Source organism: Nerophis lumbriciformis, linkage group LG04, assembly GCF_033978685.3.
Source record: "Nerophis lumbriciformis linkage group LG04, RoL_Nlum_v2.1, whole genome shotgun sequence".
Classification (NCBI taxonomy): domain Eukaryota; kingdom Metazoa; phylum Chordata; class Actinopteri; order Syngnathiformes; family Syngnathidae; genus Nerophis; species Nerophis lumbriciformis.
The window spans coordinates 56732501-56749687 of record NC_084551.2 but is presented as its reverse complement, the minus strand read 5'-3'; the positions used below and the strand labels follow the sequence as shown (position 1 = coordinate 56749687).

The 17187-nt window shown below is 42.5% G+C and overlaps 1 protein-coding gene across 1 annotated transcript in view; it reads right to left on the bottom strand.

Annotated features, from left to right (window-relative positions):
• prpf31 (PRP31 pre-mRNA processing factor 31 homolog (yeast)) overlaps window positions 1–16746 on the bottom strand; it is a 31345-nt gene extending 14599 nt beyond the window's left edge. Inside the window, exons 1-6 of the mRNA XM_061957899.2 lie at window positions 16589–16746; window positions 13722–13937; window positions 10871–10931; window positions 10718–10801; window positions 10555–10652; window positions 4712–4818 (exon numbers count right to left, since the gene is read on the bottom strand). Of these exons, the coding sequence (XP_061813883.1) occupies window positions 4712–4818; window positions 10555–10652; window positions 10718–10801; window positions 10871–10931; window positions 13722–13937 (566 nt within the window). The 5' untranslated portion in view covers window positions 16589–16746. The remainder of the gene's footprint in view (window positions 1–4711; window positions 4819–10554; window positions 10653–10717; window positions 10802–10870; window positions 10932–13721; window positions 13938–16588) is intronic.
• Window positions 16747–17187: the final 441 nt, after the last annotated feature.

Sequence of the window (17187 nt, the reverse complement as noted above, 5' to 3'; positions counted from 1 at the left end):
CCGTTCGGTGCCACACCCACAAAATGCCCAAGCAACCATTTCCAGATCAACACAGTATGAAACAAATAGTCAACAACAGAAGGAGATAACGTCCGCAGGAACCTACCACATAGTGAAGGACATACACTATTTGATTTCCTATTATGCAGCTCATTTTTATTTGACACTTATTGAAATATCTTGTGTGACATCATGCACAAAAGTGCACTTTATTTGTTTGAAACTATTGTAGTGGCGTTCTGTACAAAAAGTGCACTTTAATTTAGTGTTGTTTTGATATGTCATCTTAGTGACATCATGCACAAAAGTGCACTAATAGCTTGTTTTAAAATCCATCCATCCATCCATCCATCTTCTTCCGCTTATCCGAGGTCGGGTCGCGGGGGCAGCAGCCTAAGCAGGGAAGCCCAGACTTCCCTATCCCCAGCCACTTCGTCCAGCTCCTCCCGGGGGATCCCGAGGCGTTCCCAGGCCAGCCGGGAGACATAGTCTTCCCAACGTGTCCTGGGTCTTCCTCGTGGCCTCCTACCGGTCGGACATGCCCTAAACACCTCCTTAGGGAGGCGCTCGGGTGGCATCCTGACCAGATGCCCGAACCACCTCATCTGGCTCCTCTCGATGCGGAGGAGCAGCGGCTTTACTTTGAGCTCCCCCCGGATGACAGAGCTTCTCACCCTATCTCTAAGGGAGAGCCCCGCCACCCGGCGGAGGAAACTCATTTCGGCCGCTTGTACCCGTGATCTTGTCCTTTCGGTCATAACCCAAAGCTCATGACCATAGGTGAGGATGGGAACGTAGATCGACCGGTAAATTGAGAGCTTTGCCTTCCGGCTCAGCTCCTTCTTCACCACAACGGATCGATACAGCGTCCGCATTACTGAAGACGCCGCACCGATCCGCCTGTCGATCTCACGATCCACTCTTCCCTCACTCGTGAACAAGACTCCGAGGTACTTGAACTCCTCCACTTGGGGCAAGATCTCCTCCCCAACCCGGAGATGGCACTCCACCCTTTTCCGGGCGAGAACCATGGACTCGGACTTGGAGGTGCTGATTCTCATCCCAGTCGCTTCACACTCAGCTGCGAACCGATCCAGTGAGAGCTGAAGATCCTGGCCAGATGAAGCCATCAGGACCAAATCATCTGCAAAAAGCAGAGACCTAATCCTGCAGCCACCAAACCGGATCCCCTCAACGCCTTGACTGCGCCTAGAAATTCTGTCCATAAAAGTTATGAACAGAATCGGTGACAAAGGGCAGCCTTGGCGGAGTCCAACCCTCACCGGAAACGTGTCCGACTTACTGCCGGCAATGCGAACCAAGCTCTGACACTGATCATACAGGGAGCGGACCGCCACAATCAGACAGTCCGAAACCCCATACTCTCTGAGCACTCCCCACAGGACTTCCCGAGGGACACGGTCGAATGCCTTCTCCAAGTCCACAAAGCACATGTAGACTGGTTGGGCAAACTCCCATGCACCCTCAAGGACCCTGCCGAGAGTATAGAGCTGGTCCACAGTTCCACGACCAGGACGAAAACCACACTGTTCCTCCTGAATCCGAGGTTCGACTATCCGGCGTAGCCTCCTCTCCAGTACACCCGAATAGACCTTACCGGGAAGGCTGAGGAGTGTGATCCCACGATAGTTAGAACACACCCTCCGGTTCCCCTTTTTAAAGAGAGGAACCACCACCCCGGTCTGCCAATCCAGAGGTACTGCCCCCGATGTCCACGCGATGCTGCAGAGTCTTGTCAACCAAGACAGCCCTACAGCATCCAGAGCCTTAAGGAACTCCGGGCAGATCTCATCCACCCCCGGGGCCTTGCCACCGAGGAGCTTTTTAACTACCTCAGCAACCTCAGCCCCAGAAATAGGAGAGCCCACCACAGATTCCTCAGGCACTGCTTCCTCATAGGAAGACGTGTTGGTGGGATTGAGGAGGTCTTCGAAGTATTCCCTCCACCGATCCACAACTTCCGCAGTCGAGGTCAGCAGAACACCATCCGCACCATACACGGTGTTGGTAGTGCACTGCTTCCCCTTCCTGAGGCGGTGGATGGTGGTCCAGAATCGCTTCGAAGCCGTCCGGAAGTCGTTTTCCATGGCTTCCCCGAACTCCTCCCATGTCCGAGTTTTTGCCTCCGCGACCGCTGAAGCCGCACACCGCTTGGCCTGTCGGTACCTGTCCGCTGCCTCAGGAGTCCCATGAGCCAAAAGAACCCGATAGGACTCCTTCTTCAGCTTGACGGCATCCCTCACCGCCGGTGTCCACCAACGGGTTCTAGGATTACCGCCACGACAGGCACCAACTACCTTGCGGCCACAGCTCCAATCAGCCGCCTCGACAATAGAGGTGCGGAACATGGTCCACTCGGACTCAATGTCCAGCACCTCCCTCGTGACATGTTCAAAGTTCTTCCGGAGGTGGGAATTGAAACTCTCTCTGACAGGAGACTCTGCCAGACGTTCCCAGCAAACCCTCACAATGCGTTTGGGCCTGCCAGGTCTGTCCGGCATCCTCCCCCACCATCGCAGCCAACTCACCACCAGGTGGTGATCGGTAGAAAGCTCCGCCCCTCTCTTCACCCGAGTGTCCAAAACATGAGGCCGCAAATCCGATGACACAACTACAAAGTCGATCATAGAACTGCGGCCTAGGGTGTCCTGGTGCCAAGTGCACATATGGACACCCTTATGCTTGAACATGGTGTTCGTTATGGACAATCCGTGACGGGCACAAAAGTCCAATAACAAAACACCACTTGGGTTCAGATCCGGGCGGCCATTCTTCCCAATCACGCCTCTCCAGGTTTCACTGTCGTTGCCAATATGAGCGTTGAAGTCCCCCAGTAGAACGAGGGAATCACCCGGGGGAGCACTCTCAAGTACTCCCTCGAGTGAATCCAAAAAGGGTGGGTACTCTGAGCTGCTGTTTGGCGCGTAAGCGCAAACAACAGTCAGGACCCGTCCCCCCACCCGAAGGCGGAGGGAAGCTACCCTCTCGTCCACCGGGTTGAACTCCAACATGCAGGCTCTGAGCCGGGGGGCAACAAGAATTGCCACCCCAGCCCGTCGCCTCTCACTGCTGGCAACGCCAGAGTGGAAGAGAGTCCAGCCCCTCTCGAGAGAACTGGTTCCAGAGCCCTTGCTGTGCGTCGAGGTGAGTCCGACTATATCCAACCGGAACTTCTCTACCTCGCGCACTAGCTCAGGCTCCTTCCCCCCCAGCGAGGTGACGTTCCACGTCCCAAGAGCTAGCTTCTGTAGCCGAGGATCGGACCGCCAAGTGCCCTGCCTTCGGCTACCGCCCAGCTCACATTGCACCCGACCTCTATGGCCCCTGCTATGGGTGGTGAGCCCATTGGAGGGGGGACCCACGTTGCCTCTTCGGGCTGTGCCCGGCCGGGCCCCATGGGGACAGGCCCGGCCACCAGGCGCTCGCCATCGTGCCCCAACTCCGGGCCTGGCTCCGGAGGGGGGCCCCGGTGACCCGCGTCCGGGCGAGGGAAATCTGAGTCTCGGTTCTTGCATTTCCATAGAAGTCTTCGAGCTGCTCTTTGTCTGATCCCTCACCTAGGACCTGTTTGTCTTGGGAGACCCTACCAGGGGGCATGGAAGCCCCCGGACAACATAGCTCCTAGGATCATTGGGACACGCAAACTCCTCTACCACGTTAAGGTGGCAGCTCAGAGAGGAGTTGTTTTAAAATGTCTCTGACAATCTTGCACTTTCTGTTTGGAAATGACATGAATGTTTGTGCCACTGCTTAATAACTGTTTAATAAATACACTTTTGCTAAATTGACTTAGTTGTGATTTCCCTCTCTGGATGAAAGTTTAAAAGTACCGTAGCATATATTAATGCAGTATGAAGAAGAATGTTTTAATGCAGACACATAGAATCATCATACTGCTGTCATTATATGCATCAAGTGTTCATTCAAGGCTAAGGCAAAATATCCACATATACCGGTATATGGTGTATCGTGACTTGGCTTAAAAATATCGAGATATTAATAAAAGGCCATATCGCCCAGCCGTAAAGGGCGCTACAAGAATATATACCACTTGCAATAAAAGCATGCATTAGTGTTTCCCTGAGAGCGAATTGGTTGAACTCTGGCTATATTCTTAACATGATAAAAACCTATTTTTGTTATATTTGTTATATATGTGGTATAAAACTAATAAGTTCAGCGTCAAAAACAACGCCCAGATTTTTCACTTGGAGTGATGGAGTTATAAAATATGTTTGTGGTTTGGATATGTGTTTCTCTCTCAGGGCCTCAGGTATATACATATATATCATCCCTACAAGCCTGTTTCGCAGGTTTCCCTGCAGTTTATTGAATAAAATCCCCTGATGAGCAGGGAAACCTGCGAAACAGTCTTGTAGGGAAGATATAGCCTTTGTATTTTTTCCTGACCTAACGTATATTACGCTCTACCGCGGTATTGAGCACTGTATAACGGATAAACCACAGAAATACACACACACACACACACACACACACACACACACACACACACACACACACACACACACACACACACACACGTATATATATTTTAAAATATATATAAGGTTAAATATATATATATACATTTTTTTTTCTCCTTGATTTAATTCATAATTAATTTTGCAGTGTGCTGCATAGTTGTACTCCTGTTGTGTTGTTGACAATGAATGTTTTGTTTACAACTCACCCCTGTGTGGTGGAAGCTGTGACGCTAACAACCATGATGGTGGCGTTGGTGAGGATCTGCTGCAGGTTCTCGTTGTTTTTGCACTTCTCAAGGTTGTTTCCCAGCTCCTGCAGAGTCACAAACAAAATCTGTAAGTTCCAAGTAGGGAAAACATAGAGCAGGGCTTGGCAACATTCACTATTTCGCTGTCATTTTAGTTTTGGATGCAACAACAAAAGAGCAGCGGGTCAGCTGGTGTGCACGATAGGTTGCTTAAAGATGTTGCCACGGTTGTTTGTCGTTAGGTGCAGAGAGTAATCCATGGCCTGTAGATGTTCTTTCTTGAGAAGCGACTAGTGACAAATGGAGCAGTGACTTGGAGAGCATGTTGCTCTTCTCTCTCTTCTGACATTGGGCAGAAGGACAGAAAGTCGACAGAGGAAAGTTTGTTTTCTTTTTTTAGACAGCACATCTTGCGTGCTCTTACATTGATGTACTCTTTATTTCTCACATACCTTAGCACACAAACACCTGCGTTCACTCACACACGCACAGATATAGTACATACAGGTAAAAGCCAGTAAATTAGAATATTTTGAAAAACTTGATTTATTTCAGTAATTGCATTCAAAAGGTGTAACTTGTACATTATATTTATTCATTGCACATAGACTGATGCATTCAAATGTTTATTTCATTTAATTTTGATGATTTGAAGTGGCAACAAATGAAAATCCAAAATTCCGTGTGTCACAAAATTAGAATATTACTTAAGGCTAATACAAAAAAGGGATTTTTAGAAATGTTGGCCAACTGAAAAGTATGAAAATGAAAAATATGAGCATGTACAATACTCAATACTTGGTTGGAGCTCCTTTTGCCTCAATTACTGCGTTAATGCGGCGTGGCATGGAGTCGATGAGTTTCTGGCACTGCTCAGGTGTTATGAGAGCCCAGGTTGCTCTGATAGTGGCCTTCAACTCTTCTGCGTTTTTGGGTCTGGCATTCTGCATCTTCCTTTTCACAATACCCCACAGATTTTCTATGGGGCTAAGGTCAGGGGAGTTGGCGGGCCAATTTAGAACAGAAATACCATGGTCCGTAAACCAGGCACGGGTAGATTTTGCGCTGTGTGCAGGCGCCAAGTCCTGTTGGAACTTGAAATCTCCATCTCCATAGAGCAGGTCAGCAGCAGGAAGCATGAAGTGCTCTAAAACTTGCTGGTAGACGGCTGCGTTGACCCTGGATCTCAGGAAACAGAGTGGACCGACACCAGCAGATGACATGGCACCCCAAACCATCACCCAACCATGCAAATTTTGCATTTCCTTTGGAAATCGAGGTCCCAGAGTCTGGAGGAAGACAGGAGAGGCACAGGATCCACGTTGCCTGAAGTCTAGTGTAAAGTTTCCACCACCAGTGATGGTTTGGGGTGCCATGTCATCTGCTGGTGTCGGTCCACTCGGTTTCCTGAGATCCAGGGTCAACGCAGCCGTCTACCAGCAAGTTTTAGAGCACTTCATGCTGCTGACCTGCTCAATGGAGATGGAGATTTCAAGTTCCAACAGGACTTGGCGCCTGCACACAGCGCAAAATCTACCCGTGCCTGGTTTACGGACCATGGTATTTCTGTTCTAAATTGGCCCGCCAACTCCCCTGACCTTAGCCCCATAGAAAATCTGTGGGGTATTGTGAAAAGGAAGATGCAGAATGCCAGACCCAAAAACGCAGAAGAGTTGAAGGCCACTATCAGAGCAACCTGGGCTCTCATAACACCTGAGCAGTGCCAGAAACTCATCGACTCCATGCCACGCCGCATTAACGCAGTAATTGAGGCAAAAGGAGCTCCAACCAAGTATTGAGTATTGTACATGCTCATATTTTTCATTTTCATACTTTTCAGTTGGCCAACATTTGAATGCATCAGTCTGTGTGCAATGAATAAATATAATGTACAAGTTACACCTTTTGAATGCAATTACTGAAATAAATCAAGTTTTTCAAAATATTCTAATTTACTGGCTTTTACCTGTATATAGATATACATATATGTTTACATTTACATACATATATACATACATATATACCCATATACATAAATTAAAACGAAAATAAATATAACAAATACAAATAAAAAATAAAATATATAGATATAATAAATAAAAATACATAATATAAAAATAAATCAAAAATTTTAAATAATTAAAAGCTTTGAACCTGGTGTTTTCTAGGCCAACATTAACCAAACAAGCAAATGTATTACTTTAAGTAGAAAGAAGTGTTGACGTTGGTATTGGAAAAGAAGGGGAAAAAAAAGATTAATAAATTTGATTGATTGATTGAAACTTTTATTAGTAGATTGCACAGTACAGTACATATTCTGTACAATTGACCACTAAATGGTAACACCCCAATACGTTTTTCAACTTGTTTAAGTCGGGGTCCACGTTAATCAATTCAAAGCTTATTTATATAGCCCTAAATCACAAGTGTCTCAAATGGCTGCCCAAGTCACAACGACATCCTCGGCTCAGATCCCACATCAGGGCAAGAAAAAACTCAACACAATGGGCTACAATGAGATAAAAAAAATATATATAAATCTTAAAAAAAAAAAGTGCTACTAAAAGCTAAGTGTGTTTAACTGCACTTTTTTTTAATTTTGCCAATCCATCACAATCATTATGAGAGACAATAATACTTTGTTTTTTTGCATTCTGACATGGTTTGTTCTAGGTGGCTAGCAATGCAGCTAATGTTAGCAATCAATTCTACGTCTGTAAAAATGCATTGAAAAAGCGTCAACAATACTTCAATACCGTTCCATAACCTGCATAATAACCAAACAGCAGCAACATTGTTATCGTAAGAGCGAAGAACTCTTTTTCGAGCGCACTAACACATCGGCATGCTACGGTATTAGCCGTAAAAACTAACTACGGAAAGAGATAAGCTAGCGTCTACGTCAACACGTGATAGGACACCAATCTGTACTGAGTGAAAAACATGAACAATTATATTACAGTATCTGTAGAGTATTATTTCATGTTTTGTTGGTACACAGCTAGCCAGACAGTGTATGTACTGTAGTTGTAATAACATGCATGATTTGTATCATGATCAATATTAAAGTGACTCACTCCATGGACAGTCGTCTGTTTGGTCCAGCTGGCCGGGGACATTTTTTCCACTTTATTTGGGTAAGCACTCCATTTGTGTCGAAATAGCATTGCTTAAAATTTCACATTAATAGCGCCAAAGTCACTTTCACATCACTCCCTCGGCTTCCGTCTGCTCCAACGTCTCACCCTTCCTTCGTGCTCGCTTCTATAAGCAGTAGTTCATCCTCAGTATATTCAGCTTCAAAAAGATAAGGTTGGGAATCCTCATTTGTGCAAAAATAGTCGTCTTTGTTGTTTGTTACCGAATCCAACATACCGGTAATTAGAAAACACTCGCGTTTGTTTCCGGAAGTAGGAACACATATTTGTTGCCAGAAGTCGGAAGTGTGTTGCTATAGAAACTGAAATAAATGCGCTGAGGAAAGAAATTCCGGCATTGCTTAAAATGACCGATATATGGTAAATATTGTACATATTACATATTGTTATGAAGGTGTCTGTTACTACATTATATATATATATACAGTCAAGAAAATAAGTATTTGAACACCCTGCTATTTTGCAAGTTCTCCCACTTAGAAATCATGGAGGGGTCTGAAATGTTCATGGTATGTGCATGTCCATATATAGAGAGATAACCTAAAAAGAAAAATCCGGAAATCACAATCTATGATTTTTTAACAATTTATTTGTGTGATACAGCTGAAAATAAGTATTTGAACACCAACATTAATATTTGGTAGAGTAGCCTTTGTTTGCAATTACAGAGGTCAAATGTTTCCTGTAGTTCTTCACCAGGTTTGCACAGACTGCAGGAGGGATTTTGGCCTACTCCTCCACACAGATCTTCTCTAGATCAGTCAGGTTTCTGGACTGTCGCTGAGTAACACAGACTTTCAGCTCCCTCCAAAGATTTTCAATTGGATTTAGGTCTGGAGACTGGCTAGGCCACTCCAGAACCTTGATATGGTTCTTACAAAGCCACTTCTTGGTTTTCCTGGCTGTGTGCTTTGGGTCATTGTCATGTTGGAAGATCCAGCCAGGACTCATCTTCAATGATCTGACTGAGGGAAGGAGGTTTTTGGCCAAAATCTCACAATACATGGCTGCAGTCATCCTCTCCTTAATACAGTACAGTCGTCCTGTCCCATGAGCAGAAAAACACCCCCAAAGCATGATGCTACCACCCCCATGCTTCACAGTAGGGATGGTGTTCTTGGGATGCTACGCATCATTCTTCTTCCTCCAAACACGCATAGTGGAATTATGACCAAAAAGGTCAATTTTGGTCTCATCTGTCCACAAAACTTTCGCCCATGACTCCTCTGGATCATCCAAATGGTCATTGGCAAACTTAAGACGGGCCTTAACATGTACTGGTTCAAGCAGGGGAACCTTCCGTGCCATGCATGATTTCAAACCATGACGTTTTAGTGTATTACCAACAGTGACCATGGAAACAGTGGTCCCAGCTCTTTTCAGGTCATTGACCAAGTCCTGCCGTGTAGTCCTGGGCTGATTCCTCACCTTTCTTAGCATCATTGAGACCCCACGAGGTGATATCTTGCATGAGGCTCCACTCCGATTGAGATTGACCGTCATGTTTAGCTTCTTCCATTTTCTAATGATTGCTCCAACAGTGGACCTTTTTTCACCAAGCTGCTTGGCAATTTCTCCGTAGCCCTTTCCATCCTTGTGGAGTTGTACAATTTTGTCTCTGGTGTCTTTGGACAGCTCTTGGGTCTTAGCCATGCTGAATGTTTGGGTCTTACTGATCGTATGGGGTGGACAGGTGTCTTTATGCAGGTAACGACCTCACACAGGTGCATCTGATTCAGGATTATACAGTGGAGTGGAGGAGGACTTTTAAAGGTGGACTAACAGGTCTTTGAGGGTCAGAATTCTACCTGATAGACAGGTGTTCAAATACTTATTTTCAGCTGTATCACACGAATAAATTGTTAAAAAATCATAGATTGTGATTTCTGAATTTTTCTTTTTAGGTTATCTCTCATACAGTGGACATGCACCTACCGTGAAAATTTCAGACCCCTCCATGATTTCTAAGTGGGAGAACTTGCAAAATAGCAGGGTGTTAAAATACTTATTTTCTTGACTGTATATATATATATATATATATATATATATATATATATATATATATATATATATATATATATATATATATATATATATATATATATATATATATATATATACTTGCAGTGTGTATATTGTACATATTACATATTGTTATGAAGGTGTCTGTTACTACATTATATATATATATACTTGCAGTGTGTATATTGTACATATTACATATTGTTATGAAGGTGTCTGTTACTACATTATATATATACTTGCAGTGTGTATATTGTACATATTACATATTGTTATGAAGGTGTCTGTTACTACATTGTATATATACTTGCAGTGTGTATATAAAATGTTGGAGAGTTTTGGAGACTTTGAAGCTACAGTGACCCCCGTTAGTCGCATCTTCCAAGCGTGCTTTATCATCATTAAAATGAAAATGTGTGTTCTTGTCTCTCATAATGATTGTGAACGATAGATAGGCAACATTAAAAAGAAAAGTGCAGTTCCCCTTTAAGCAGCAGAATTGAACCTGCTGTTTTAGGCCAATATGAAGCGAACAAATCTACTACTGTAAGCAGACAAGAAAGTTGGTATTGGAGAAAACAAAAGGTTACAAAGTGAAAGGCGGCAGATTCATCCTCTCACCTTGACTGTGCGCATGTAATCCAGAGAGTTTGGCACCAAAGACTCCAGCTCTGGGAACCTCTTGGAATACTTGTCCCGTGTGAACTTGTGAATGATATCTGAGGGAAACAGAAGAACTGAGTTGACCAGAACTGAACATATAGAGAGGATGATTCCAACGCACTGAGCTCATTATCGATCTCCACCGTCAGATTATTGGCCGCTACGATGAGCCTGTACTCGGGGTCGGCCTCCACGGGTCCTGAGACTGTTGGGTAACACACCAGAGAAAGCAATGTCATGCTAAGAAAAACCTTTAAAGACATGTTCAGCTCACCGTCTGAATTCTTGCGCTGCTTTCCAACATATCCCGATACCTTCTCTACGATATCTGAAAACTGTAAGAGTGACACTTTCGTGAGTCAACCACCACCTTCACGATCAGGTAACACAGGGGTGTACAAACTTTTCCCACTGAGGGTCGCACTCTAAAAAAATCAGAGCATGCAGTGGCTATTCTGATATTTTCAAAACCAATACAATACATAGATTTTTTTTTAACAATCTCTAGATCAGGGGTGTCAAACTCGTTTTCATTGAGGGCCACATCACAGTTATGACTCCCTCCATGGACAGTTGTCTGTTTGGTCCAGCTGGGCAGGGACAATGTTTCCGGTTTATTTGGGTAAGCACTCCATTTATGTTAAAAATAGCTTGTCTTCAAGTGCCATATTTACACCGTGACCAAGTCATGCCGACCTCACTCCCTCGGCTTCCGTCTGCTCACTCCATGGACTGTTGTCTGTTTGGTCCAGCTGGTCAGGGACATTGTTTCCAGTTTATTTGGGTAAGCACTCCATTTATGTCAAAATAGCTTAGCTTCAAGTGCCATATTTGCACCGTGACCAAGTCATGCCGACCTCACTCCCTCGGCTTCCGTCTGCTCCAACTTTTCACTCTTCCTTCGTGCTCGCTTCTATAAGCAGTAGTTCATCCTTTGTACATTAAACATTAAAAGGATAAGGTTGTGAATCCTCATTTGTCCAAATATAGTCGTCTTTGTTGTCTGTTACCAAGTCTGACATGATTAGAAAACACTCGAGTTTATATCCGGATGTAGAAACACACATTTGTTGCCAGAAGTGCATTGCTATGGAAACTGAAATAAATGTGCTGAGGAAATAAGTTCCAGTATTACTTAAAATGACCGAAATATGGTAAATATTGTACATATTGCATATTGTTATGAAGGTGTCTGTTACTACATTATATATATATATATATATATATATATACTTGCAGTGTGTATATTGTACATATTACATATTGTTATGAAGGTGTCTGTTACTACATACATACATATATATATATACACACACACACACACACACACACACACACACGCACACGCACACGCACACGCACACGCACACGCACACGCACACACACATATATATATACAGTGTGTATATTGTACATATTATGAAGGTGTCTGTTACTACATACATACATATATATATATATACACACACACACACGCGCACGCGCACACGCACACGCACACGCACACGCACACGCACACGCACACGCACACGCACACGCACACATATATATACAGTGTGTATATTGTACATATTATGAAGTTGTCTGTTACTACTTTACCCAAAAGCAGTGAAGTTGTCACGTTGTGTAAATGGTAAATAAAAAGAGAATACAACAAATCCTTTTCAACTTATATTCAATTGACAAGACTGCAAAGACAAGATATTTCATGTTCACACTGAGAAACTTTCTTATTTTTTTGCAAATAATCATAAACTTAGAATTTAATGGCAGCAACACATTGCAAAAAAGGCATTTTTACCAGTGTGTTACATGGCCTTTCATTTTAACAACACTCAGTAAAGGTTTGGGAACTGAGGAGACACATTTTTGAAGTGGAATTCTTTCCCATTCTTGCTTGATGTACAGCTTAAGTTGTTCAACAGTCTCCCTTCTCATATTTTAGCCTTCACACATTTTCAATGTCTGGACTACAGGCAGGCCAGTCTAGTACCCGCACTCTTTTACTATGAAGCCACGTTGTTGTAACGCGTGGCTTGGCATTGTCTTGCTGAAATAAGCAGGGGCATCCATGATAATACATATGTTGCTCCAAAAGCTGTATGTACCTTTCAGCATTAATGGTGCCTTCACAGATGTGTAAGTTACCCATGTCTTGGCCACTAATACACCCCCATACCATCACACATGCTGCCTTTTACCCCTTGCGCCTAGAACAGTCTGGATGGTTCTTTTCCTCTTTGGTCCAGAGGACACGACGCCCACAGATTCCAAAAACAATTTGAAATGTGGACTCGTCAGACCACAGAACACTTTTCCACTTTGCATCAGTCTATCTTAGATGAGCTCGGGCCCAGCGAAGCCGGCGGCGTTTCTGGGTGTTGTTGATAAATGGCTTTGGCTTTGCATAGTAGAGTTTTAACTTGCACTTACAGATGTCGCAACAAACTGTAGTTACTGACAGTGGTTTTCTGAAGTGTTCCTGAGCCCATGTGGTGATATCCCTTACACACTAATGTCGCTTTTTGATGCAGTACAGCCTGAGGGATCCAAGGTGTGTAATATGGCTTACGTGCAGTGATTTCTCCAGATTCTCTGAACCTTTTGATGATATTACGGAGCGTAGATGGTGAAATCCCTAAATTCCTTGTTGAGAAATGTTGTTCTTAAACAATTTGCTCAGGCATTTGTTGACAAAGTGGTGACCCTCGCCCCGTCCTTGTTTGTGAACGACTGAGCGTTTCATGGAAGCTGCTTTTATACCCAATCATGGCACCCACCTGTTCCCAATTAGCCTGTTCACCTGTGGGATGTTCCAAATAAGTGTTTGACGAGCATTCCTCAGCTTTCTCAGTCTTTTTTGTCACTTGTGCCAGCTTTTTTGAAACATGTTGCAGGCATCAAATTCCAAATGAGCTAATATTTGCACAAAATAAGAAAGTTTCTGAGTGTGAACATGAAATATCTTGTCTTTGCAGTCTATTCAATTGAATATAAGTTGAAAAGGATTTGTTGTTATTTACCATTTACACAACGTGACAACTTCACTGCTTTTGTATTTTTAGAATGTGCTGCGGGCCTTAGGGGCCACACTTTGGAAACCCCTGAGCTTAAGCACAGCTCACCTGTTTGCTGTGGCGGAGTTTGGCGATGGATGCAACGCTGTCAGCTTTACTGTAATCTACTTCCATCTCCTCGGGGATGTCTTCCAGCCCTCTGTCGCTCCTGCCCTGGGAGGCTTCTCCATCGCTGTCGCCTTCCTCTCCTTCTGGGTACAACCCATCCTCACCTTCGTTGCCCGCCTCCTCCAAGTCCGCCAGCAGCTCGTCTGCCAGAGACATCTGAGAGCAGAGGCAGAGTGTAAAGGATTTAATATGTTTCAGAAAGAGATGTGTATTTGAGACAATACTGCAATACCGGTGAATGTAAAGAATGTTTTGATATCCTGGAGCATTCAAAGTTCCTTTCACTGGAACTAAAGGGCCAAGCCCAACTCCTGAAAAACAACCCCACACTCGGCACAATGCGGTCCGAAATGTAGCGTTCTCCTGGCAACCTCCAAACACAGACTGGTCCATCAGATTGCCAGATGGAAAAGTGAGATTCATCAGTCCAGAGAAGGCGTCTCCACTGCTCTAGAGTCCAGTGGCCACGTGCTTTACACCACTGCGTCTCACGCTTTGCATTGGACTTGATGTATGGCTTAGATGCAGCTGCTCGGCCATGGAAACCCATTCCATGAAGCACACATGGTTTTCTACACCAAAATTCATCTATTTATTAGTATTCCTCTACTTCTTCTTCTCCAGATTTTGGTGCTACCTTCCACATTTCTCACCCCATTCAAAGCGTTCCAACTTCAAACTGTTCAGCTTATTCGGGAATCGCAGACTTTCCCTTGACAAATTCCCAGATTTCCAGGACATTTTTCCCCATTTAAAATGAATTGGCCATTTTTTCTAACTTCCACCATTTCACCATCCTGGAAATCTAAACCACCCTTTTTCCAAGTTCAAAAAAATTCCAAGATTTTCCACAATTGGTGCCTTTCCAAAGCCCTATTATCATCCTTTTTTCTGGTGACTACTTCTTCCTCCAAAGCATTTCAACCGTTCCGCCGTCAGAAAATTCCTCTTAATTAGGACAAAAAACAAAGGTTCTTTTTGGACTGGAAAAATTCCCGGTTATCCCGAAATTCCCGAAATTCCATAATACCATTTCTCTATTCTACATGTTACTACTTCAACATTTCTCGACCAATTTGAAAAATTCCAACGCCAACCATTTCAACGCATTCAAGTTTTTTCCACCATTTCCCCAAAAAATTCCCGCTTTTCCCAAAATTCCGTAATACAATTTCTCAATTCAAATTGTTAATGCTACAACATTTTTCGACCAATTTGAAAACTTCCAACACAATTTCAACTCATTCAGACATTCAAGTTTTTTACCATTTTCCCAAAAAAAATTCCCGCTTTTCCCGAAATTCCGTAATACCATTTTTCAGTTCAACATGTTACTGCTTCAACATTTCTCGACGGATTTTAATAATTTTAACACCAACCATTTCAACTCACTCAGACAATTTTAGTTTTTTTCATCATTTTCATTTTCAAAAAATTCCCACATTTTTTGGAAATTCCCATTGAAATCAAAGGGACATTCTTCAAAGTTCCACAATTCCCACATTTTTCATCTGATTCAAACTGTTCCAACTTCAAAAGATTCAGCCTGTTTTGGAATTGTGAGCTCTACTTCAACACTTCTCAAATAAATTCCAGGATTTCCTATAATTCCCTTTTTTTTTGTTGCATTTTCTCAGTTCAAAATGAATTGTCCACTTTTCAAACGTCCACAATTCCCACATTCTTCAACCCACTCCACCTTCAACACATTCCACTCATCCTGGAAATTCAAACTAACACTTTTCCAAGTTCCAAACCAAGTTCTGGTTTTCCTGGAAATTCTAACTCTTCAACATTCAAACTATTCTTACATTCATACTACATTCTGTCAGCATTTCACTTCAACTTCAGCGTTGGCGCATTCACAAGCAATTCCTTCAGGAATTGCGTCATCTAGTTAAATATAAAAAAACACATTCAGTGCAAAATAAGGCCATAGTTTGTTTCCCTGTGATTTGAAATCGTTTCAAGATAATTCCCCAAATGCAACACTAGACATGTCGCACAGGACTAAGTTAGTTTGTAACGTGGGTACCAAGAAGTAATGAAAGATTTGCCTTTTATTGTGAAAAGCCATTAAAGCTGACTGTGCTGCCAGTTATTTGCCACTAATTGTCAAGTTTACAGTTTAGAGCCAAACAAAGCTTTGGCCATTTAAGTTATTTACTGAAATTGAGTGAGCCTATGGCTTTGCACTTTGTTTGTTTTATATATATATATATATATATATATATATATATATATATATATATATATATATATATATATACACATATACGTATATATTTATATATATATTGCATTCTATTTTAGTTACTTTGAATTTACAACCCCCTGGCGCTGTTTTGTACTTATTATTTCTCAACTGTTTGTAAATGTTGACATTTATAAATATAGGTTTATAAAAACACAAAACAACGCTTTGGCCAACTTGGTTTCTAGTTGGACACAAAATGGCGTCGTGCAGTCACGTGAGACGTTTTGACCAATCACTGAGGAGATCTTTTGGCCATACTCTCCTCTGATTGGCCAAAATCCCCTCACGTGATACAGGGCGCCATATTGAGGCCTACATTGCAACAAGAGCTTTCCGGCCGCAACAAATAACGCAGAATTTTCTGAACGATAAAACACGACAATGAAACGGAAGCTAAATAAATATTAAACTCAAATGAGGGGAAAAAAACTCAACTAGTTTCAAGCCATCGCTTTAGCGTGTTTATTAACAAGGTGGCATTATAGCATGCACGCTAGCAATACGTAGCCGGCTAACAATAATAAAGATTTGGAAACATATATAAACTCACCTCGAAAGTTAAAGCCCCAGGAGACGAATGAAAACACGAAAATGTCCTATAAAATATGCAAATCTCTCCGAAAAAAATAACACGCTACCTCTTAGTTTTTGGTAGCAATGTTCAGCGCCAGTTGTCGCGGGACAATGACGTCACCATGCCGCTTTGCCTTCTGGGAAAGTATTTTTTTTTTGGTCTTTTTATACACCTTTATTTATAATGTTCATCATTTACAAACACTCATATGAACAAGGACAAATAAAACAAGTACAACAACAGTACAGCACCAGGGGGTTGTTAATTCAATAAAGTAATTATAGTAGAATGTAAAAAAAACCTATATATATATATATATATATATATATATATATATATATATATATATATATATATATATATATATATATATATATATATATATATATATATATATATATATAGTCGTGGTCAAATGTGTACATACACTTGTAAAGAACATAATGTCATGGCTGTCTATATGTATGAATGCTTGGACCTTCACAAAACAAAAAAAATACTAATATAATAATAATAATAATAATAAATATATTATTTTTGTGTGTAGAATCTTAGTACATTCACACATACACTAA